General features: G+C 40.3%; 1 protein-coding gene across 12 annotated transcripts in view; it reads left to right on the forward strand.

Moving 5' to 3' along the window:
* The window catches only part of PCM1 (pericentriolar material 1), a 112,154-nt gene that overhangs the window by 27,481 nt on the left and 60,898 nt on the right, over nt 1-23,775 (forward strand). For all 12 annotated transcript variants that reach the window (XM_049866615.1, XM_049866619.1, XM_049866623.1 and 9 more), the window contains 16 exons: nt 638-747; nt 1,674-1,890; nt 3,748-3,949; nt 5,117-5,275; nt 5,790-5,947; nt 6,069-6,304; nt 10,773-10,924; nt 11,076-11,205; nt 12,180-12,320; nt 12,879-13,069; nt 14,496-14,699; nt 15,239-15,458; nt 15,578-15,723; nt 16,434-16,624; nt 18,718-18,889; nt 21,569-21,927. In XM_049866615.1, coding sequence (XP_049722572.1) covers nt 638-747; nt 1,674-1,890; nt 3,748-3,949; nt 5,117-5,275; nt 5,790-5,947; nt 6,069-6,304; nt 10,773-10,924; nt 11,076-11,205; nt 12,180-12,320; nt 12,879-13,069; nt 14,496-14,699; nt 15,239-15,458; nt 15,578-15,723; nt 16,434-16,624; nt 18,718-18,889; nt 21,569-21,927 — 2,988 coding nt within the window. The remainder of the gene's footprint in view (nt 1-637; nt 748-1,673; nt 1,891-3,747; nt 3,950-5,116; nt 5,276-5,789; nt 5,948-6,068; nt 6,305-10,772; nt 10,925-11,075; nt 11,206-12,179; nt 12,321-12,878; nt 13,070-14,495; nt 14,700-15,238; nt 15,459-15,577; nt 15,724-16,433; nt 16,625-18,717; nt 18,890-21,568; nt 21,928-23,775) is intronic.

Here is a 23,775-nt window from a genome sequence, read left to right on the forward strand (position 1 = left end):
CTTGTATCACAAGCAACTGCTTTAATAAGTTCCCTGGTCCACTGCTGGGTTTGGTGAACTAGGGCCCAGCTGGATTTGGCCCACTGCTTGTTTTTGCAAACAAAGTTTTCTGGAATGCAGCCATGCTTATTTGTTTACTTATTGTCAGTGGCTGCTTTTGCCCTATAGTGGCAGTTGGAACGGAAACTGGCCGCAAAGCCTAACATATTTACTCTTTCACCCTTTTAGAAAAAGACTTGCCAGCCTCTGTTCTAGAACATTGATTCTACTGGGGAGAGATGAAACTTGAGACCTGTCAAAATCAGCTGTGCTTTCTCAGGATATCACTTCCCTTCCTGTTGCTCGAACCCAGACAGACTAATAGGTCCCCATACTTGCTCTGCTGGGTCACTGTCATCAGTTGGGCATGTTTGTGTCCCCCCTGGCACATTGGGGAAAGATGAACCACTGTACTTGGGCTGTGTGAGTCTCCATTTATTTTTAAGGTAGATGATTGGCAGATAAATCTGAGGGTTAACTAGTTTCAAATTATGTTAGCCTTTTTATTTTTCTTTGCATTTTCAGAATTTTAGCTTCTCAAATTGAAAAGATGTTCATTGTATTTATTTTAATGAATGGTTGTTAAATTTCTTTGTAGTTGGAACAGAAGCTACAGGTAGTCTATCAGGAATCAGCATAACATCTGAGTTAAATGAAGAATTAAACGATTTGATTCAGCGTTTTCATAATCAGCTTCGTGATTCTCAGGTAACGTCATTTCTTTACTGTAACAGTTGAACTTCGCATTCATTAAAACGGTGGTTCTCAGGCTTCAGTGAACATAAACATCACCTGGCATGATTCTTTAAAAAACACGGATTCCTGCATTAGCAGGGTGTCTTTGCTTGATTCATGGTTTGGGGTAGGCTTTCCCCCATGTAATTCTAGTTCAAGGAGCCCTGGTGGTGCAGTGGTTAAAGTGCTTGGCTGCTAACCAGAAGGTTGGAGGTTCAAACCCACCAACCTCTCCTCGGGAGAATGATGTGGCCGTCTGTTTCCGTAGAGATTCACAGCCTTGAAAGCCCACGGGACAGTTCTGCTCAGTCCTATAGGGTCGCTCTGAGTCGGAACCAACTCAACAGCGCTGGGTTTGGTTTCTGATTCTAGTGTTTCTGGTCTAGGGACTGTACTTTGAGAAACACTGTGTTACAAGAAAATCTGCTTTGGGTAAATCGATGAGTGTAATTTTCCTTTGTATGCTAGATGACATGTTTTTTTTTCAAAAGATTGTTAATTATCATCACCCTTAAGACTTAGGTTTAAATCTATGTCTTGTAATATTTTACTAACAATTTTAAGAAGGCTCTTAAGTTTAACTTGAGGGTCAGTAGGTGTTGTAATATGATAACCTTTGTAACTGATGATATAAACGGAGATTTTTAATCCGTGGGCATTGGGGAAGGATGAATTAATGATGCGTCTCCACTGGAGCTGAGTGTGACTGAGGAAGACGCAGTGCCTCGTGTCGTCTTGCTGACCAGTGAAAAGAATATGGCACAGCCACTCTGGGGAGTAATGTAGCCATCTGTCTAGCTCACATGTGTATGAAGAACGTGCACACGTTCCTAAGCTGAGCACGTGAGTGCAGCGTGGAGTCACCTTAGCTTTCAATTTGTCATCTCTTTTCTCGAAAGCCTCCGTCTGCTCCAGACAATAGAAGACAGGCAGAAAGTCTTTCATTAACGAGGGAGGTTTCCCAGAGCAGGAATCCGTCCGTTTCAGAACACTTACCTGATGAGAAAGTCCAGCTTTTTAGCAAAATGAGAGTGCTACAGGAAAAGAAACAAAAAATGGACAAATTGCTTGGAGAGCTTCACACACTTCGAGATCAGCATCTGAACAATTCTTCATGTAAGTAAATCTGGCTCGGCAGCACTAGGTGTTACCGAGAGCACACAGGTATATACGCTAGTACGTTGTGGTAACGTAGTAAATACCGGATGAACGAGTGAACGCATCGTTCCACAAGAAAATAATTTGGGGGGCGGGGGCGGGGGGCGGGGGCGGGGGCGGGGGTAAGGCTTATGTGTTCGAAGTTTTTAAGTAACAAGGTAATACGTGATAAAAGCCTAATAGAAGATCAGGTAATTGTTGGGTACTTGAACAAAATACTACTTCATTTTTTAGCATGTTCAGTATTTTTTCTTAAGGAACAACTAATCCAAATTAGTACTTTGGGTTAAAACCCCTGAAGCTATTAAACATAGATTTAGAGAATGTTTACACAAAAAGAGAAAAAAGTGAGAGATGAAAGATTTATATAGTACCTATGCCTTTTTTTTTTTTTTTCTTAGTGCAGAAGGTCTGTAACGTAGCATCAGTGGGCTTATGTCCATATACCAATAGTTATCTAGACAGCTGTAATTAAAGGAACTGTCCTTTCTGCTGCACACACGTTTTACTTGCTCTGCCAAATTCAGACCTAATTACCAGTCTTGCCTTGCTATCCTCATACCTTCTCAAACAGTTAGTAATGGGGAAACTGGAGTAAATACGGGGATCCCCTACTGGTCACCCTTCTTCTTTCCAGCCCTTGTCTTGGTAGAGAAAAGGCAAGGAGTGAAAACAACGTCTTTGGGGTCCCTGTTCCTTATTCTCTACTCATCCCTTCAAGGGGGTGAAATATTCCTTTCTGTTTCTGACCCCTTGCCGGCCGCCCCGCCTTGTCCAGACTGTGACCTAATCCCAGTCCCTGTCCCTCTCACAAACATGAACACAACTAAGGAAAATTTAAAACTCAAAAGTTGTGCTTAAGGCCTGAGGACAGTTTTGGACACAGAAAGAAAGTAGCAGTCTGCCTACTGGTGATGCTAAAAGATTACTCCCACCTCCCCCTACCAGTGGTAAGGTGTGCAGGCAACATCCAAGGGCAGGATGGTCAAGGGACAGAGGGCAGACACTCCCGGAAACCAGGTGTAGCAGTTGTGGCTCAGAAGCCTGCAACCTGTAATGACGGTCCTGGGAGAAAGGGGTAGAAGACAGTAGCTTCAGAGGAGGTGGAGAAGTACAGAGATTCTTACTCTTTATCAGTTGCCCTAGAAGGCACAAGATACCTTTGGCAGACGTATGTGAACAGAAAAGTAATTAAAATTTAGTTCAAAGTCTATAGAGAGCGAACTATCATCTAATTGAAAATTTTATTTTGGAGTACTAGTCCATGGTCTGGATGCACCACACTGTAATACTTTTGCTTTATCTCGGAGGCCAAATGTTGTTCCTCTGAGTTTGTGGATCTGGAAAACCTTTAAATTTAAGACTGGTCAGCGGGTGCTCCTCTGTAAAGATTTACCCCTCTGTGTTGTACACCATGCAGGGTGGCCTTTTTAACTTAGTCTAGGACCAGGTTTCTCAGAGCACTCCTTTCATTGCCTTTTCAAGGGAAGATGTCATGATTCTTGCCAATTTTCCTTCTTTGCTTTCTGTTTTAACCCAGGGATTCGAATGTAAAGGCTTGGGAATCTGAAAAAAAGAAGCAACAGTGTCTTCTTTGTGCATTTTGACGTCTTTGGTTGTGGGGCATGTTAATAAACACATTGCCTCAGTGTTACGTCCTTAAATTTCTAAAATCTTATTAAGTCTGCACAGTTGAAGATACTTATGGTTTTTCTTTTTTTCTTTTCTACATTGAAGCAAACTGTGAATAAGAGTTGCCTGGCATCATGTTTGTCAATTGATGGTTGGCAGCCAGTAATTTCTTCTTTTTTGTAGTTATGCCTTCCTCAGCCTCCCCTCAAAGGAGTGTGGATCAGAGAAGTACATCTTCCGCTCCGTCTGCTCCCGGAGGCTTATCAGCCATCGTGAATGGTGAACCCAGTAGCCTCACGTCATCTGTTCCGCATCTGACTGCTGCCCTTGTTTCTCAGAATGAAAGTGAAAACGAAGGCCATCTAAACCCAACTGAGAAGCTCCAGTAAACATTTTTACAGACATTGTTTACATAGATTAGAGTTGAATAATGGGGACAGATTGTTTATTTTTCTTTATTTTGAAAATTCTGGAAAAACGGAATTTATTTAATATGATAAACCTTTTTACGTGATAGAAGAGGTGTGTGTGTTTTATTATATGTCTTTGGTTTGTCCAAAAGAAATGCGACATTGTAACATAGGTAATTTCTGTGAGCTCGTATTATTTTATTCTGATTTTTCAAATAGAGGAGCAGAAATTGGAGGGACTCCATTTAAAATGTTTCTGTATTCACGTGGGTTAGAGCCCAGGTTCTGGAGTCCGACAGCCCTGGAATGATACCACACTATGGCTGTGTGACCTTGGACAGATACCCTCACTTGGCCTGTTTCCTCCCGTGCAAAATAGGGATAATAATAGACCTATTCATGATGGTTTTTTTTAACGATTAGAAAACACTTAGTGTAGTTCTTGGCTTTTAGTAAATATTCAGCAAATCTAAAGTATGATTTTTGATAAACATATTTTACAGGACTCTGTGGTGTAGACAAATCGGGAACCTTCGGTAAATGTTCAGTAATGTCTTGAGTACCAGATTTACCTGAGCATTTGAATTGGATATTTAGAACTTTGAGCTTTTGATGCTTACTAAGAGTCTTAGGAATATTTTCGATGTTGAGTTTTATGCTTCTTAGAATATATATCTGCTTAAACTGACTAGTAAGGAGCCCTGGTGGTGCAGTGGTGAAGCACTGGGCTGCAGACTGAAAAATGAGTGGTTCGAACCCACTAGCCATTCTCGGGGGAAAGATGCAGCATCTGCTTCCGTAGAGATTTATGGCCTTGGAAACCCTGTGGGGCAGTTCTCCTCTAGTACTGTAGGGTCTCTGTGAGTCTAAATTGACTCGACAGATATTTTTGTTTAAGTGAAAAGTTAAATTAAGATTTTTTTTTTTTATGTTTTTTTCCCCAGTACAACATATGAAAATAAAGTAATGAGATTTTGAATAAGCCATATTCGAAATTAAACTCAGTACTTCACAGCCACATTCCTGGATATTCGATCCAAATTTTGTTTGTGTCTCTGCTATAAAACATGAAATAACACACACTTTATTTTACTAAAATGGATGTAATGTTACATATATGTATGTGTGTGTTTGTTTATCAGGAAGTTAAATGAAGTTCGAAAGAGATTGAACGAACTAAGAGAATTAGTTCATTATTATGAGCAGACATCAGATATGGTGACAGATGCTGTAAACGAAAACACGAAGGATGAAGAAACTGAGGAGTCAGACTCTGATTCTGAGCCCGTCACAAACATTCGGTTAGTGTGGTTTCTCACGTTTGCTTGTCTAGTGTATCCATCCTGACCTAATACTTTCCGTGTGCAGAGGAATACCTCAGCAGAGTGCTCACTGTCAGCTTCCTTTATATGGTTTTCCTCTGCTAGTCAGCTCTTCTGATCAGTGTAACCCACTGCCCTAGAAAAAAGGTCTCGACATTGTATATTCTCCGAATGAATAGTGAAGTATCGAGTGTGGTAGTTTAGTAAATTTGCTGTTTGATAAAATACAAGTAAATCATAAGAAATAAAATAGCACCATTTTCTGCTTTATTTTTAGGTACAATCTTTATTTTTAAGGTATTTTTTAAAAAATTTCCAAATAGCATATATGCAGAAGTTAATGAAAAGCAGGAACTAATTTTTGAGTTATTAATTGATTTTTTGACTTTAAATGAGGAAATAGCCAGTAATGTTCTTAGCGTGGAATTACTTTATCAGCAGGTTTTTTTTTTTTAAACCTTAAGTAGTTTCGGTCTGTTTTCTTTGCTTTTAGTAATCCACAAGTAGCTGCCACCTGGAATGAAGTAAATAGTAATACGAATGCACAGTGCTTTTCTAATAACAAAGATGGGCGAGCAGTTCATTCCAACTGTGAGATTAACAACAGATGTGCCGCCAACATAAGAGCTCTGAACCTGCCTTCTTCCTCAGGTATGATGGGCCGCGTTTGTCGTAACTCTGCCGTGGTGTTCTTGGCAAGTGTATTTCCTCTCCCTGGTGCTCTGAAATTTATTTTAAAGTTATTGATGTCAGTGACACGTGTATTCAACAGACTGTCGATACAACAGAGAAGGAGAACATGGCGTTCACCTCGCACAAGGTGAGGAGGATGAGGAGGAAGAGGAAGACGCAGAGGAGGAGGGAGCCAGTGGAGCGTCCTTGTCCAGTCATAGGAGCAGTCTGGTTGAGGAGGCTCCAGAAGATGCAGAATTTGAACAGAAGATCAACAGACTTATGGCTGCAAAACAGAAACTTAGGCAGTTACAAGATCTCGTTGCTATGGTGCAGGTAAATATTGCTTCATTTAAAAAAAACAAAAAACCTGTATGTCACATAGTAGAGTCTTATAAAGTCAGATTTGCATATGTGTTTGATAATCATCTTGGTGTACACTTTTTTTATCACTCTGTGCCAGGTTTCAGCACTTAATACGTGAAGTATATCAGAAGCTGGCCAACTTTTTCTGTTAAGGGCCCCTTAGTAAAAATTTGGGCTGTGTCACGATTGCTTAACGCAAAAGCAGCGATAGACAGTATGTAGACAGTGAACATGGCTGTGTTCCAATAAAACTTTATCTACAAGAACAGGTGTTGGGCCATATTTGGCCCATGTGCTATAATTTGTTGAGGACCCTTGCCTTACATTGTGGAGAACTCATAGCATTTCGGTGACATTAAGGTAGGTATTCAGAAAATTAGAAAGGTGTTAAGTCAATTGTCCAAGATAATACAACTGTGAGAGCCAGAATTCACTCTCATACCAGAGCCTGGGGTCTTAAACTACTAAAAATTAGATGTTGTCTTCTATAGTAAGAGCAATTAAGTGTGGTTGGAACTACCAATCATAAATTTTAAAAATCAGTCTGTACATGTGAACATGGAATTAGGTAATTGTTAACACTTCTGTGTTGACTGATACGGTCCAGAGAGACTCGCTTAGCTTTTTGCTGTTTATTAGACAATGTATTCTCCATTGGAACCAACAAAACTGACCTAATGTAAAAAATACTGTCCTTTCCACCTCCTTTATCTATGATCCATCCCTAGTCTTTTCTCAATAAAGCTTTCTGAAATATTGAAATCTATATGAATTTTGGAAGGCAAAAGTTGTATCATTTATGATGATTATAAAACCAAACCAAACCTGTTGCTACTGAGCCGATTTCAACTCGTAGTGACCCTATAGGACAGAGTAGAACTACCCCATTGGGTTTCCAAGGAGTGGCTGGTGGGTTCGAACTGCCAGTCTTTTGATTAGCAGCTGTAGCTCTCAACCACTTTGCCTCCAGGGTTCCATGATAACTGTAACTTGGACAGTATCAGCAGGTATTTCATCTCTGGTAGAATTAACAAATGATGACCTGTTTTTAGATTTGTTTAAGCTTGGAAAGAAATGAAGTATAAAACACTAAAATTAACCACTTTTATAAAGGTATAGAAAAATGGTTTTCATCATATTTACAACTTCTTTTGAAATTCATCTTACTTTAAATTACTCAAGTAAAACATGAATGTGTTTTCCTTGTTTTAAAAATGTACTATTATAATAAACTCCCTCCTGATCTCTGCTCATAATCCCTTCCTCCTCCACACAGGTTACAAGTTCTGTTTGACCAGACTTTTTCTGCGCATTTACATACTTCAGGAGGCACTTATTAAAAAACAAAATAGAAGTTCTGTTTTGTATTTCTTTTTAGAAATTATATAATATACTAAATATTATTTTGCAGCTTACTTTTGCCCCCAATCCACAATGTTTTGGAGAACTTCTCACTTAATTTCATAATTACATAGATAAATAATAATAAAATATAAATAGTCATATATGTGCCTCTACAGAACACACAGTGTTTTTTTAGCTGTAGCATAGCATCCCACTGATAGACACTTTCATTGTTTCCAGCTTTTCACTATTTAGAAACAACACTCCAGTGTACACTGTCACATAAGCCTCTTTGTGCATTTGTGTGTTTTTCAGGAAAAGGTGTAGAGAATTGGAAGCCCCGTGTCAGAGCTTAGGCACGTCTTAGTTTCAATGCATACTGTTTAGTTGTTCTCCAGAGTGACTGTTTTAATTGATGACTGTGAGCAGTGATGTATGAGTCTGGATTATATTGATGTACTGTAGTTTGTGTAACTATTACTGGAATTGGACTGTTGGTTTTTTCCATTTGTTCCCTGTTATAAGATGGGCCGCCAAGGGGAATGGGGCGAGAAACGTACATACTCACGCACACGTGTATACAAACACATACGTACATGTGTGTATACATACATGTATATATTTGTGTTTGTATATTCAAAGTAAATCTATAGAAGGATACATAAATCAATAATATTGGTTGCCTATGGAGAGTGGAATCATCTGGGGAACAGGGTGGAAAGGAGGCTTTACTAAATGACTTTTTACTTCTTTAATTTTGATCATGTGAGTGAATTACCGTTTCAAAAATAAAACTTTCTAAAGCAAATAATAATAATGGCTTGCACTATCTTGGACATCATTGTATTTGTTAATTACTTTTCCATTTTCCCTTTAAGATTTTTTTTCCTCGAATGTATTTATTGCCCCAAGTGGGAATAATAGATCAGAAATTATGAATAAGTAGGTGGATTGTAGATGAATCAGCTTGATTTAAATTACATTGAATGGATTTCTTTTGCATTAGGAAGTGTTCTAAGATCTGATACACATAGGAGAAACCTGAAAGCTGCAGCCTAGAGGCCTCCTCCTGAGAGCTGTGACAAAAATCATCAAAACTCTTAAGTTATTAAATTAGTTTGATTGATGATTTTTACTTATTTTAATATAGTTTTTTCCTCTCTTTTTCTTATATCCTTGTTCCCAAGAGAACTCAGGAGAAGGTCTAATCAGTTATATAGTTACTGAGATTATATAACAGTATTATCACTCTGTTAGCATTAGGATGGCCTGGACAACTTAGAATGAAGGCCTTTATGAGAAGTCATGTATCGTTTAAGTCTCTTTATATCGTCTCGTTTGGTTCATTATTCTGTAATGCAAAGTGTGATGCAGCAATAATGTTGCTGTTAGGTGCTTTTGAGTCCTTTTCAACTCTTAGCAACTGTGTGCGCAGAATGAGGCACTGGCCAGCCCTGCGCCATCCTCACAGTCATTGTTACCCTTGAGCCGATTGTTGCGACACTGTGTCAGTCCATCTCGTTGAGAGTCTTCCACTTTTTTGCTGACACTCTACTTTACCAGGCGTGATACTCTTCTCCAGGGATTGGTCCTTCTGAAAACATGTCCAAAGTACCTGAGACAAAGTCTCACCATCCTCACCTCTAATGAGCATTCAGGCTGTACTTCTTCCAAGACAGATCTGTTTGTTCTTCTGGCAGTCCATGTGTAGTCAGTATTCTCTGCCATCACCATAATTCTTCTTCAGTCTTCCTTATTCGTTGTCAGCTTTTGCATGCCTAGGAGGCGATTAAAAATACCCTGGCTTAAGCCAGGCACACCTTAGTCCTCAAAGTGACAACTTTGTTTCTCAACACTTCAAAGAGGTCTTTTGCAGCAGATTTGCCCAGTGCAATAAGTCATTTGATTTCTTGACTGCTGCTTCCACGGGTGTTGGTTGCGGATCCAAGTAAAATGAAATCCTTCACAACTTCAGTGTTTTCTCCATGTATCAACAGTAATACTTAATGTCAATTACTTTTTCAGCCTCCTTTTACTGTTGGAACTTACACCATCTCAGTTGTTCAGGCACCTTTTGCTTTAATTTTTCTCTTCAGGTTTTCTACTTATTTTATGGACATGCCTCATGATCACTCCTTTTTTCTTGAGTTCCAACTCAGTTTCTTTTTAATTTTTCTTCCATAACTAGCCACGGACTAAGTTAGTTTTCAGATTGATAGGAAGACTAGACTAACACCCTATCTACAAACTTGAAATCAATTAGAGGGTTTTATAATTAAGGACTGACTCTCATTTTTTAAGGTTTTATTAAAATAATACCGCCAGACATTGAAGTTTCAGTTGAGGTCTTCAGAGAAAGCCTGAGTATGTATAGAATGTATAGAGTTAAATGTTTTCAAGAAAATGTAGGGTTTCCTCCCACAGCCCCATTTTACAGTACGATGATTTCAGCAGAAGACAGGGCTCTACTTTTAGCAAGATACGAACCTTGGTGGTTTTTCCAGTAGTGACTGCAGATTTGAGATGAACCATTTTCATTGTCTTTTGTATTGTGAGCATTGCCTCTTCTTTCCACAAAGTGGAGAAATGGTGCAAAAATCTCAGCAGAGCCCGTGACAGTGGACAGTGATTATTTGAAGTTGGTCACGTCAAAGTTAATCTTAAGTAAATTTATCTAATACCAGAAGTTCATTGTAATACAGCATCGTACGAAGCTTCCCGGCTCCAGTTAGCTCCGGTTATATACCATATTATCTTCTTCATATTCTTCAGAAAACCGTGTTTTTGTTATTTTGTTTTCAGGTACTATAGCTCAGTATCTGGTCAAGATAAGAAGAGGCTATTTAATTTCTGTCGTTACTAGGTAATCGGCAACTCAGATCTTAAATGTGTTGGTTTTGGTTTTAGTACTTTATTTCCTGCTATTGGTAGAAGATGAACTTCAGTTTTCTCTAAAAATTAAGTGCTTTTTCTATTGGTTTAATTTTTTTTTTGCATTACGTACATTTTACTGACTAGTAGTATTTATTAAAGGTACAAGTTGGATGATGTCTGTAGATACCAAGACCACGTGAATGTAATGATCCTGTTTCAGGGTGATGACGCGGAGGAAGGAGCTATCTCAGCCAATACCACAAACTTGGGTGATTTCTACCCAGCGGAAGAAGACACTAAACACAATCCAAATAACACTAGAGGAAATGCCCACAAAACACAGAAGGGCGCCGGAGCAAATGAAAAGGAAAGGTACGTTAAGCTTTTGACTTTGATTTAATAAAAATTGAGTGCCTTTCATAGAGATGGTGGGGTCTGCTAGGTACTGTGGTATGTCTCGCCTAATACTGTCATCAGATTTTATTGGAGTCTACAAATACATGTAATGTCAATTTAATTGTAGGGAGAAATTTTATGAGGCTAAACTTCAGCAGCAGCAGAGAGAGCTCAAACAGTTGCAAGAAGAAAGAAAGAAACTGATTGAGATTCAAGAGAAAATTCAGGCCTTGCAAAAGGCGTGTCCTGATCTACAGGTAATGGTGAAATTAATATTCTTCCCACTTGTCTGAAAAAAGATATGTAAACCTAATGTAAGCCAAAAGAGCTCTTCGTCTTTTTCTAGTACTGGCATGACAGATCGTGTCTACTGATCTTGTGATTCAGGCAAGAACTAGTAAAACGGGGCGGGCATACGGATTTGTGTCCTGGAAGAGAGCACACAGGAATTGACTCCAAGGATTCCCACTGTTCTGCTTTTTGGGCTACCTAACCACAGAAACAGAACTTGAGTATTCATAATTGTTTATATTAAAATGTCCTGTTTGAACTTTGCAATTTTCGATCAGCAGTTCTACTTGCCTAGTATTCCATAATAGAGAGCCCATAAGTCATTGTAAGTTACCTAAGGAAAATAATGAAAATATCATTTGTGTAGTTTGACTATTAAATTCATGTCTACACTTCCGCTTATTAATTGATAACCCTACGCCTGGGTCTTTGAGATTGAACAGAGAGAGAAATCTTCATGTCAGATAATCAGGGGTAGTGGTGATGTGAGAAGGATTTTTTAGATTTTTCTTAAATCTGTTCATTGGGTTCGTTCCTCAGCCTGTGTTTTCAAAGAAAGGGAAATACATCCCGTCACATGTTTCTAGTATAGCTGCTGCTTTTCTGATATTTCTCACCCATATTTTCACCTTTGTTCCCAACCTAAATAACATCCACAGGAATTGTGCAGGGTTTGCCAGAGTTGGATTGAATATATGGTCTTTTCAACGTTAGCGTTATTTCCCTGTTGTTTCCATCGTTCTGAAGTGTTACTACACATCCACTGTAGCCTGTTTTCATCTTTGTTTCCTTATGTCAGTGACGACAGCGATTGTGTCTGGTAATAACAGATAAAGTATCATCATGGCATTGGAGCCCTTTGGCAGTAACATAGCTGCTTTTATGACATGAACGTAATTGTTTTCTCTCCTCCTAATAGTTTTTACCAATCCTTTTTTAGCTCTCAGCCACTAGTGTGGGTAATTGTCCCACAAAAAATTATCTGCCAGCTGTTACTTCAACACCAACTGTTCGTGAAAATGAAACTACTACAAGCAAATCTGTGTCTGAGCCTGAAGAGTCTTCAGTAGGAGATAACGAGGTACTGGGCGTTGCGTTGTACGCTTTTGTTTCTGAGTCAGTCTTAAGACACGCTTTAAGAGGGAAGCGGAGTACCTGTGAAACGTGTTTTTAAGTGGTAGTCTGTTTTGTGACTTACAGTTAGGGGAAAGAAAACATTGTTTTCCTAAAAATAATTAAGTTGGGATCTTTCCAAACTAGTCTTGTTCTTTATTATTGAATATCTGGCAGAATTTTATCTCCAGAGCTGCTGGAGCAAATCGTAATCATCTCAGTTAGGAAGACCTAGCCTTTGACATTTTATTTGTATGTGGTTTGTAGAAAACATCCTAACTTTTTCTACATAGAGCGTGGAGTATATTGGGCTACTGTGTTGTTTTCACTAAGCATTAATGGTTGCCTGGCTCTTTCTTCTTCATTACTAAGGTGTTATTTTAACCTTTACGGATATCTTAGTGTAGAAAAGGTAGAGTGAGAATGGGCAGCTTTGTGGGTCCTGATGGTAGTATTGGCCTGTTGTTTTTAAGGCTAAAGCAAATCTACATATTACACACCCCTGACTCTGGTTTTTTTGAAATAGCTATGGACAGAAATGCGAAGACATGAAATGTTGAGGGAAGAGCTGCGGCAGAGAAGAAAGCAGCTGGAAGCGCTCATGGCTGAGCATCAGAGGAGGCAAGGCCTGGCTGAAACTGCATCTCCGGTTGCTGTTTCAGTCAGAAGCGATGGATCTGAGAACCTGTGTACTCCTCAGCAAAGTAGAACAGAAAAGTAAGAGTTGTTAAAAAAAAAAAACACTATTTTTAACATCCCCCACCTAAGGGCTGGAGCCCTGGTGTCACAGTGGTTAAGGGCTCGGCTGCTAACCAAAAGATCAGCAGTTTGAATCCACCAGCTGCTCCTTGGGAACCCTGTGGGGCATTCTGCTCTGTCCTGCGGGGTCACTGGGAGCCGAAATCGACTAGATGGCGATGGGTTATCTAAGGCCAGTGGCCTGACAGCATCATTTCTCCTCCACACCACAGCACAAATCTGCTGTCTCATTAAGGCTAATTGTTCAGTGTCACCTTTATGACTCAGCTTAACCGACTCCAGCTACTTTCTGTTCTCACTTCTCATAGCATCAGTTTTCTTTTTTTAACTTACTGTGGCACTCAATTTAATGGTGATGTGGATTTTCTCATATGTATATGCCTTATTTTCTTATTCTTAGTTATGTTTTAGGCATATTTAAGGAAAATGCTTATTATTGTGTAGTGTTTTTCTGTCAGGCTAGAAATAAGCACTTACTCTTTTACTTAAATTGAGCATCTACTATTTGTAAAGTTTTTAAAACACTTTATTATGTGAAACATTCAGGCTTTAAGATATCTTTAAGCTTGAAATTTCCATATTTAGAAGAGTTGTAAAAGATTTGATCCTTTATACAGTCGCTTCTTTACTTTTCTATATAGTAATATTCAAATCTAAAATTTTGGAACCCAGATTTTGTTGTGACCTTACCTTTTGACATTTCTGGAACATTGCACTGAACTTCAGTCTCACTCTTTTCTGTTCTTAGAAGAACTTTTCCTAATTTTGGAGTCCCAGTATGCATTTTATTGATCAAACTGTGTAATACTTAGCTCTGGGTACCACGCTTCTGTACTTTTTTAAAGTTTTTGGGCAGATGTGATGAGCACCTAGATTTGAGAACCATTGGTCTGGAACTGTGCTGGCAGCTGCTACATAATATAGCTGTTCAAATTAAAATGAAGTAAAGTGGACAGCTCCTTCTCAGCCTTACTAGCCACGTGTTAAATGCTTCACAGGCGTGTGTGACTGGCAGCTGTTTAGGACAGCGCAGACAGATCCTGTGAAGCACTGTGGCAGAAAGTTGTGTTGGACAGTGCTGATCTAGAAAAGTCCCTCCAGGAAAAGCTGAAGAAAGTTCATCAAGGTTTAGTTCAGGAAAAAAGCTCCAGAGGTTAGGACTGTTTTAATTTACTGTAAGAATTGCTTTTTGAAAGGCAGAGTGAACATATTCTGTGTGATGGCAGGTGGACAGAGTACCGCCGATCTCATAGAGTTACTGTGATTAAATGAGATTGTTTATACGCAACACACATACTTGGTACAGTGCCTGACGCAGAGTGGGTGCTAAGATGTTTAGCTGATCCCCAGGATGATCTCTGACTTAAAGTCTCTGAACTGTTAGAACGATGGCCACCTGGGGAGGTTCTTCGCAGTGTGCCCTGGATGAGGAGGAAGGCGATGAAGGTGGTTACCTTTCTGAAGGAATCGTTCGGACGGATGAAGAGGAGGAAGAAGAGCAAGATGCCAGTTCCAATGACAGCTTCTCCATGTATCCTCCTAACGGCGTGAATCATAATTCCTGTAATGTAAAGGAAACAAAAAACAGGTTAGTTTTAGTGTTTGAATAAGGAGTATTGCTGTGGTAGATCCCAGCTAGACTGGATCCAGGTTCATAAGCTTTGATCCTGGCTCCATTTTGGCGGAATGAAGCAAAAAGGAAAAATCCTAAATACTGAAAACGGTCTGTCAACAAAGATATTCATTACACTGTAGCTTATAAGAGTGAAAAATTATTAATTAATGAAAGCCGATTAAGTAGATTATAGTAGTTCTACGTAATACTGCAATGTTATGTAATTAAATGTAAAACATGAATGGAAAAATACTTGTGATAGTAATATATTCATTCTACAGAATACAGAGTTGTATGGATACTTCTGTGTAAAGACAAACAGAGACTGGAAGGGAATTCAAAAGTGATAATTACCTGAGTCTAGAAATCTGTTCCTCCCCCCGCCCTTCTGTTTTCCTGTACTGTTTTCCGTTTTAGAAGACAGGTCTGTGGGCCACAGTATCAATGTTTTATTTCCATAATATTAAAGCCAAATTATTACATGTGACTCAATGTTTCACATCTTGTGCTAGGTGGAAGAACAATCGTCCCTTTTCAGCAGATGGAAATTACCGTCCTTTAGCCAAGACAAGGCAACAGAATGTCAGCCTGCAGCGTCAGGAGAACCTGCGCTGGGTGTCGGAGCTCTCTTACGTAGAAGAGAAAGAACAGTGGCAAGAACAAATCAACCAGCTAAAGAAACAGCTCGATTTCAGTGTCAGTATCTGTCAGACACTGATGCAAGATCAGCAGGTAGGGGTTGCTGTGAAAGTAGATATTACCAGACCCTTTTTATTGTTCTTGAAGCAATACAATTTTTTTCATGTCATCAGTAACTTCCATGTTTATCACTGGAACTTCTCTCCCCGTAGGCTCTGTCCTGTCTCCTACAGACTCTTCTCACGGGTCCCTACAGTGTGATGCCCAGTAACGTCGCGTCTCCCCAGGTGCACCTTATCATGCACCAGCTGAACCAGTGCTACACTCAGCTGACGTGGCAGCAGAATAACGTTCAGAGGTGAGCTGCGGCTTGAAGGGCTGGGCCTAGAGTCCGAATGCGGATGTGGGTGCTGGGGCCCTGGCCGCGCAGTGGTGGAGAGCTTGGCTGCCACCCGTTAGGTCGGCAGTTCACATCCACCAGCCGCTCCTTGGAAACCCTGTGGAGCGGTCTGCTCTGTGCTATAGGGTCGCTGTGAGTCAGAATCTCCTTAACAGCAGCCGGTTTTTGGCTCTACTAAGTGCTGAAATGGGTTTTACAGTTACCTTCTGGGAAAAAAGGACAGGAGCCAAACCGCGTATTCAGACATGTCCCATCGTCTGTCACCCAGGGATTTTATAAGCAGTGATTTTCCCAGTGTCGCTTTAATACTGTAGCCATGACTTTTGTTTTTAATAATTTGAATTGAACTTATATTGGGTGAATTATATAAGTTAGTTATACCTCAGTAAAGCTGTAAACAAAAAAAAAAGTTTGTCATAGTTAGGCGCAGTCTCTGTTATAAAAGGGCTGTGTTCATTTGTTGCTCCGGAGGCCAGGTTATGAAGGTAGAGCTGCAGAGCAAGCTAGGATTTGTTGTCAGAAGTGTTAGAGCAGGCAGGCGAAGTTCTGCTTGCTGTTGAATCATCTCTTACATTCCGTTTTTCTTGAATATACTGTAAATAAGTGGTAATATAACTGATTTTTAAATAACTGACGTATTTTTTATTTTGTTTTTTCAATGTTTACAGGTTGAGACAAATGTTGAATGAACTTATGCTCCAGCAAAACCAGCATCCCGAGAAGCCTGGCGGCAAGGAACGAGGCAGCAGTGCATCACAGCCCCCTTCTCCCGGCGTGTTCTGTCCCTTCAGCTTTCCCACACAGCCTGTAAACCTCTTTTCCCTGCCTGGATTTACTAATTTTTCATCGTTTACACCAGGTAGGTGGCTAAAAATCTAAAGGGAAAAGAAGGAAATGCAAAGAGTGTGAGACTATCATTTGTTTGTTGCCTGAATTTATAACAGTCTTTTTTGAGATGGTAGAATATGTTTGCAAGGAAAGTTTTAAAAACTTTTTCTACATTCATTCTTCCTAATGCTAAATATACTTGCAAATAAGTTAAATAAACTATTTACAATTGCTTAGTCTTAGACCTTTGAATTATTCAAGAACTGTTTTGAAGGGGGAAAGGAATTAAGCTGTCCAGTAGTGTCTGCTGTGTCCAGGCAGCGTGTAAAACGTTGGGAGAGAGGAGATGAGTGAGACAGTGCCCTTCTCCCTGCCTGTCTTGTTAGGGAGATGCACCACTAGAATAAAGGTGAATACGTTTAGGTTAGACCTTGTAGTCGAGCATCGTTTCCTGCACCTGTTAGGCGCCAGACATTATGTAAGTTACTGGAGATTCAAAGATGAGTGAGAGATCGATCCTTTAAGGAATTGAGAGTCTAGTGCTCAAGAGTACGGTGCCACAGGTGTGTAGAGGCGGTGCAGGCAAGCTGAGTGGCCATCCTGCCTTAGGGAAAAGGATTGTCAGCAAGCTTACCTTTCCAGACAAGGTGACATGTAAGCTAAAGAACGGGTAGAATTTATTTCTAGGGGCACTAGGAGGGGAAGGACTTTGTAATCAATGGAACCACTTAGAGTTACAAAGGAATAAAATAGCATATCAGGGAATTCAGTGGTAATTAAATGTGAGTAGTATTCGGATCAAGGCAGAGGAAGAGTGATAGGTGTGGCTGAGGAGCGGCAGAGGCCTTCCGTGCTGTGCAGGAAGCTGAGTTTTGCATTGCTGACGATGGAGCCACTGAAGGATGAGCAGGGATAAGGTGAGGTTCGTATTGTAGAAAGACGCCCCTGTGACAGTGTCGAGGGGCGATTGGAGGGAAGGAGCTAAGCGTAGGTGGTGAATAGGAGGCTGCTGCGGTGTTACAGGGTAAGGCTGATAGCCTGACCTAAGGCAAATGGGCAGTAAGGATAAAGCAAAAGGAGTGACACAGAAGCGGTTATGGAGGTCGAATGAGTAGGTTAGGTAAACTGATGAGGTGTATGACAGAGGAGGAGGAGTTGAGGGTGTTCGGCAGGGAATGTTGGGGGATTATGGGGATGGGGACTTTGTGAGTAAAATATCCATGTACCACAGGCTGTTTTCTCAACAGGATTATAAAGATACTGGCATTTAAAAATAAGCAAGCTCTTTGGTTCTTGAGTGTTGATTAGTATTGACAGCAAACATGTTTTGGATAGGCTTTTAAGTAATACAGGAAATGACACGTGCTGTTCCTTTAAACGGAAATGCACTTCACTCCTACACCAGCACCTCTAAAGACTCTTCGTTCTTCACAGACTAGCCTCCCCAAAGCTGTCTGCAGCCCCTTACAGACACCACTGAGATCGCACAGTAATGTTCTGCTTTCCCAGCTGAAGTGTAGTGGAAAGAATGTAAGCTTTGTAGTTGTGCAGACCAGAGATCATACCAGCTTTTCCATTTACTACATTTAACCTTTAAGCCTGTTTTCTCATTGGTAAAATAATTATAATACATACACCACAGCCTTGAGTATTAAACAAAATAACATGTCAAGTGCTTAAAATAGTGCCTGGCACCCAGTAATAACTTGATAAATGGTAGGTATTATTGGAGTCCTGGTGTCGCAGTGGTTAAGAGCTTGGCTGCCAACCAAAAGGTTGGCAGTTGGAATCTACCATGCTGCTCCTTGGAAACCCTATGGGGCAGTTCTGCTCTGTCCTACAGGGTCACTGTGAGTCAGAATCGACTCAACGGCAACGGGTTTTGGGGTAGGTACTATTATTTCTAACTTTTAGCTCTTAGGTGGGGGTAAAGGTCGTTATTTATCTTTGAATCCCCGGTGCCTAAACCATGGTGGGCTGAGCCATAAATAGCGATTGAATGTTAGTTTATTTTAATTACCAATTTTTCATTTGAATGGCACCTTTAATTAAAAATTATCCTTTAATTTAACTAAGGCTAATGCTGTTTCTTTTTGTTCTCTACCCATGACTTTTATTTATTAGGTATGAATTTCAGCCCTTTATTCCCTTCTAATTTTGGAGATTTTTCTCAGAATATTTCTGCACCCACTGAACAGCAGCAACCATTAGCCCAGAACCCTTCAGGGAAAACAGAATATATGGCTTTTCCAAAGCCGTTTGAAAGCAGTTCTTCTATTGGAGCAGAAAAACAAAGGTACTTAATTGTGAATCTAAGCCAGTATTTGTTTAAAAATCACTTTTGTGATTACATGTAATTTGAGAACTGGTCGGTTAAGATGTGTGTGACTGTTCGGCTTGTTAGTGTTGGGAACGTGATGCCCTTACATTTTAGTAGCTGTCCTCAGGTATACTTGCAGATCAACCCAGTGTAAGAGAAGTCTGGAGTTTTGGTCCAGGTTGTCCTATGAGATTCCTGTTGGAAAGGTATGACCTGACTCCATAGGGCGTCTTTTGAAATTGATTTATCTGCGTTTAAGGCTAAACCAGTTCACTGTTCACTGACCTAGGACTAGTAACTAATAGGGACTGCTAGGGGAGAGATGTCATCAAGTGGTGTCCCTTTATTTGATTCATAGCCCCTGATGAGAATGAGTTTGGAAAGCCCGCCCAAATGCGATGTTAAGTACTATTAGATTATAAGGAGCCCTAGTGGCGCAGTGGTTAAGCAATACAGCTGCTGACCAAAAGGTTGACGGTTCAAATCCAGCAGCCAACCCTTGGAAACGCTGTGGAGCAGTTCTCTGTCCTGTAGGGTCACTATGAGTTGGAATTGACTCGATGATAGTGTTTGGTTTTATTAGATCATAAAAACAGCTTTGCGTGAGAAGTTCTAGTGATACGTGGTATCAGTTGTATTTAAGATTCTTTTTTTCTCCCTGATTCTCACACTTATTTGTAATGATAATCTTCCTACATACAATTCTTGGTTCCAATAGTGTGAAAGACTAGTTGGATTGGCTCAGGTCAAGAATTCGTTAGGCATTTTTATAGCTACATAATGACTTCTTTTATTTTAAATATTTATTAGTGTAAATTCAGAAAATGATGTTGCTAGCCAGCTGATAGCCAGTCGATAGCCTTTTTGGTATTGTTATTTACTTCAGAGAAAACTTTTTAGGAGAAGGATGAAAAATCGGAGGTCAACTGCATCTAACATTTGTTCTATTTGTCAAAAATATCTCTCAGATTTTGCTTTTCCAAGCACTTTAAAATCCATAATTCACATTGCATTTCGTTTAGCTATATGCTTGGGTGTGTCTCAGGTTCTTAAATTAACCTTGTGACTCTATTTAATTGTTAAATCAGGAACATGTTGGGTTTTTTGACTTCATTAATCAATAGCTCTTAGAATTGCACTCCGTGTTCACTCTAGGAATCCTGCGATTGACCCCCTAACTTTGATGACTTCTTTTCTTGGCTGTCCTGAGCACTTTTTCCTATTGAATCTTGTGTGCTCTATAAAAAATATTCTGTCATCAGAGCCTAGCACAGGATTTATGCCCAGTTGCCATTCAGGAATGATGGTCAAAGGACTCACCAACAAGCAATAAACATTGATTCAGAGCTTCACTCCATAGGCCTTCCTCCAGGAAGGTCCCTACCTCATCATTACCCATATTGTGTATGTAGTTGACAGTGAATTATTCTGATTCTGCCTTAGGCATTTATGTAGTTTTTTAGGTGGGTCTGCATGTCTTATGTTATTGTGGATATATGGCCTACTTCAGATTATACTTCATCTCCTCCCAGTTTCAGTTATAGGTCTACTGGATAAATGTCTGGCAAGAAAAGGAAATCAGCTGAAGCATCGTGGTCCTAACCAAGGGCTAGCAAACTTCTCTTGTACAGGGCCATACAGTCTCTGTCGTAACCATGCACCTCTGCTGTTTTAGCACACAAGTGCCCTAGACAACACACATAAACAAATGAGTGCGGCTGTGTTCAAGTAATACTTTATTTATGGACAGTGAGATTTGAATTTCATATAATTTCTCTGTGTCACCAGGTATTATTATTCTTTTAATTTTTTCCAGTCCCTTTAAAAATATGAAAGTCATTCTTAGTTCACAGGCCATAGAGAAGCAGGTGGCAAGCTGAGCTTGGCCTGCCGGCTGTAGTTTACTGAGTTTCGTCTTGAGGTAAACACTGTAGGTATTGTCTCCCACAGACTTGTCTATATCAGGTTCTGTGATTAAAAAGCTGTAGGCATTTTGCTCACTAAGATGTTTATAAAGCAAATGAGCATATTAAAATGTCTGAGAAATCCCGCAGACGTGTTAAATGTGTTTTACCTGTTGTTCCCAACCTTAGATGACAAATGAAAATCTCTTAGCACAATAAGGACGCCATTGCTCAGCAGGTGAAATTTGGGACAAGACACTAAACCAGCAGAGCTAAACTTGATGTAATGTGTGGAGAAATAAGTAGTTGCATGGCCAATCGTTTTCACCAAATTTTGGTTCTGTTTGAACTACTTTAAGTGACGCAGATCCATGTACTTTCCCAAACCCTCTGCTACAACTGTCCCAGCTGTTCCCTCCGTGTTTTGTTTTTCTTTGTCTCACACTCCATTTTTTTTTCCCCATTCTTTTTCACCATGAATGCTGGGTCATTTGATTTGGAACTTTCTCCAGTGAGAGTGGTTTAGTGAGAAGAGTACAAAAGTAAAGCTCAAAACAATTTAGTATATTAATTAGCCTACTTAATATTTACATATTTAGTGCATATTTTGTGAAAATATTTTTATAGCCCATGATGATTTTATTAACTTATATCTATTCACTAGTAAACTATCGATTGTGACAACCTGGAGTTTTTAGTAAATACAGAAATCTGTGATTGTGATTCTTAAAAACTTATTTTCATCCATAAGGAATCAAAAACAGCCTGAAGAGGAGGTGGAAAACAGTAGGCCGCCGTGGTTATATGACCAAGAAGGCGAAGGAGAGAAACCATTTATTAATGCTGGCTTTGCAGCGTCTGTAGAGAAGAGTGCAAGCGGTCATCGCAGAGGTCACGTGGACGCTGACAGGAGAAGACGCCAGTTTGATGAAGAGTCACTGGCAAGCTTGAGCAGTATGCCGGATGCGGTAGACCCAACAGCCGTAACCAAAGCCTTCAAGACGAGAAAAGTGGCCGCACAGGCCAGCCTGGCCTCGAAAGACAGAACTCCCAAATCAAAGAGTAAGAGAAGGAATTCCACTCAGCTGAAAAGCAGAGTCCAGAATGTTGGTAAGTGTTGAAACCTGTCGAGTATTCATCAGTGTCCGTTTCGGCATTTGTTGCCTCAGTGTGGCCAGACAGGCAGACGCTGTTCTAGGCCTGCCTGAACAGGGCCGTTTTCAGCTAGCTCGCTGTCTCTTTCATGTTTCGTCCCTCGTTAATTTATTTATACAGAATTTATCAAATAGGGTCAGATTTTGTAAATACTTTAAAACTTGGCATTTATTCTTTATTACGTTTTTTATATCAGTGCTTACTGTGAACTCAGAAGATGTTCTCCAAATCTTGTAGGTTATTATCCTTGACATCGTTTTCTAGCGATAAGGGTTTGGAAGGAGCTGCACTCGTTAGTTAATTAATCAGTGATCCGAAATCATTCAGATGAATGAAAATACAAGTACCCTACTTTCACTAAGGTTATTGCGGCTGCCATCAGGGAATTTTTAAGTAGGTAATGGCTATTTTGAGAGAGGCCCTTAGGGTGACTCATAGATCATTTTATTCCCCATTGCCTTACCCCACAGAAAATGCTTTTTGTGTGTGAATAAATAAAGGAAAGCTGACATTTCATATTCCAGCATTCTTCTCTTCAGCTACTTAGCGTCAGCATGGTAGAACTGTGTTTCCTGAAGGGTAACCTTTCATACGAGTCTCCTGAGGAGCGTTGTTGAAGTGCAGGTCCCATGAGCAGGTTTGGGGAGGGACCTCTAAGTCTGCATTTCTAACAGGCTTCCCTGTGTCGCTCACCCTGGTCTGGGGGCCGCCTTGGAGTAGCCAGGTCTCGGTGGACCCTTAGCCAGTTTATAGCCACGTGGCATAAGCTTAAGGAGTCTTGGTCATGCAGTGATTAAGTGCTCGCCTGCCAACCTTTTGGTTGGCAGTTTGAACCAGTTGAGTGGCTCCGCAGGAGAAAGGCCTGGCCATCTGCTTGTGTAAAGATTACAGCTGAGAACATCCTATGGGACCATTCTACTCTGTCACATGGGTCAAAATGAATTGAAATTGACTTGATGGCATTCAACCACAACAATAACAATTTAAGTGTAGAAATATATATGCATTTGTATTTTTTGAAACCGCTTTATTCTGGGGACCACCACCCATTTGCAGTGTCATATTGTGGGAACTTGCATATTGCTGTGATGCTGGAAGCTATGCCACTAGCATTTCAAATACCAGAGGGTCATCCATGGTGGACAGGTTTCAGTGGAGCTTGCAGGCTGAGGAGGAGGACCTGGCGGTCTCCTAAAAATTGGCCATTGAAAACTTCATGGATCATAGCAGGACATCATTCGACTGACTTGCTTTGGATGTGTCATCAGGAAGGATCATTCACTGAAGGAAAGCGTATGTTTACTGAAGTACAGACTGAAGTAGAGGGCCAACAAGGCCAACAGGGGCCAACAAGGGCAAGAGACCCTTGGTGAGGTGGATTGGCACCATAGTCACAGCGATGGGTTTGAACATACCAGCGGATGTAAGGATGGTGCGGGACTGGGCGATGTTTTGTTCTGTTGTATATAAGTTCACCACGAGTCAGAGTTGACTCGATGGCAGCTTTCTGTCTTATTCTGGGGAGTTACTGTTCTATCTATGCAGCTTGGGGCCCTGGTGGTGCAGTGGTAAAGCATTCAGCTGCTAACCAAAAGGTCAGCAGTTAGAATCTACCAGCCGCTTCTTGGAAACCCTGAGGAGCAGTCCTGCTCCGTCCTATAGGGTCAGTGTGAGTCTGAATCAACTCGATGGCAATGGTTTTTTTTTTTTTATAACGTGTAATTCAGCTTTTTTACCTCAAGGCAAAGGTTGACATTCTGATCTATGTGCTCTCATCCATCATTTAAGCATGAAAGTACCTGC

This window comes from Elephas maximus, chromosome 22 (genome assembly GCF_024166365.1).
Source record: "Elephas maximus indicus isolate mEleMax1 chromosome 22, mEleMax1 primary haplotype, whole genome shotgun sequence".
In the NCBI taxonomy this organism is placed as follows: Eukaryota; Metazoa; Chordata; class Mammalia; order Proboscidea; family Elephantidae; genus Elephas; species Elephas maximus.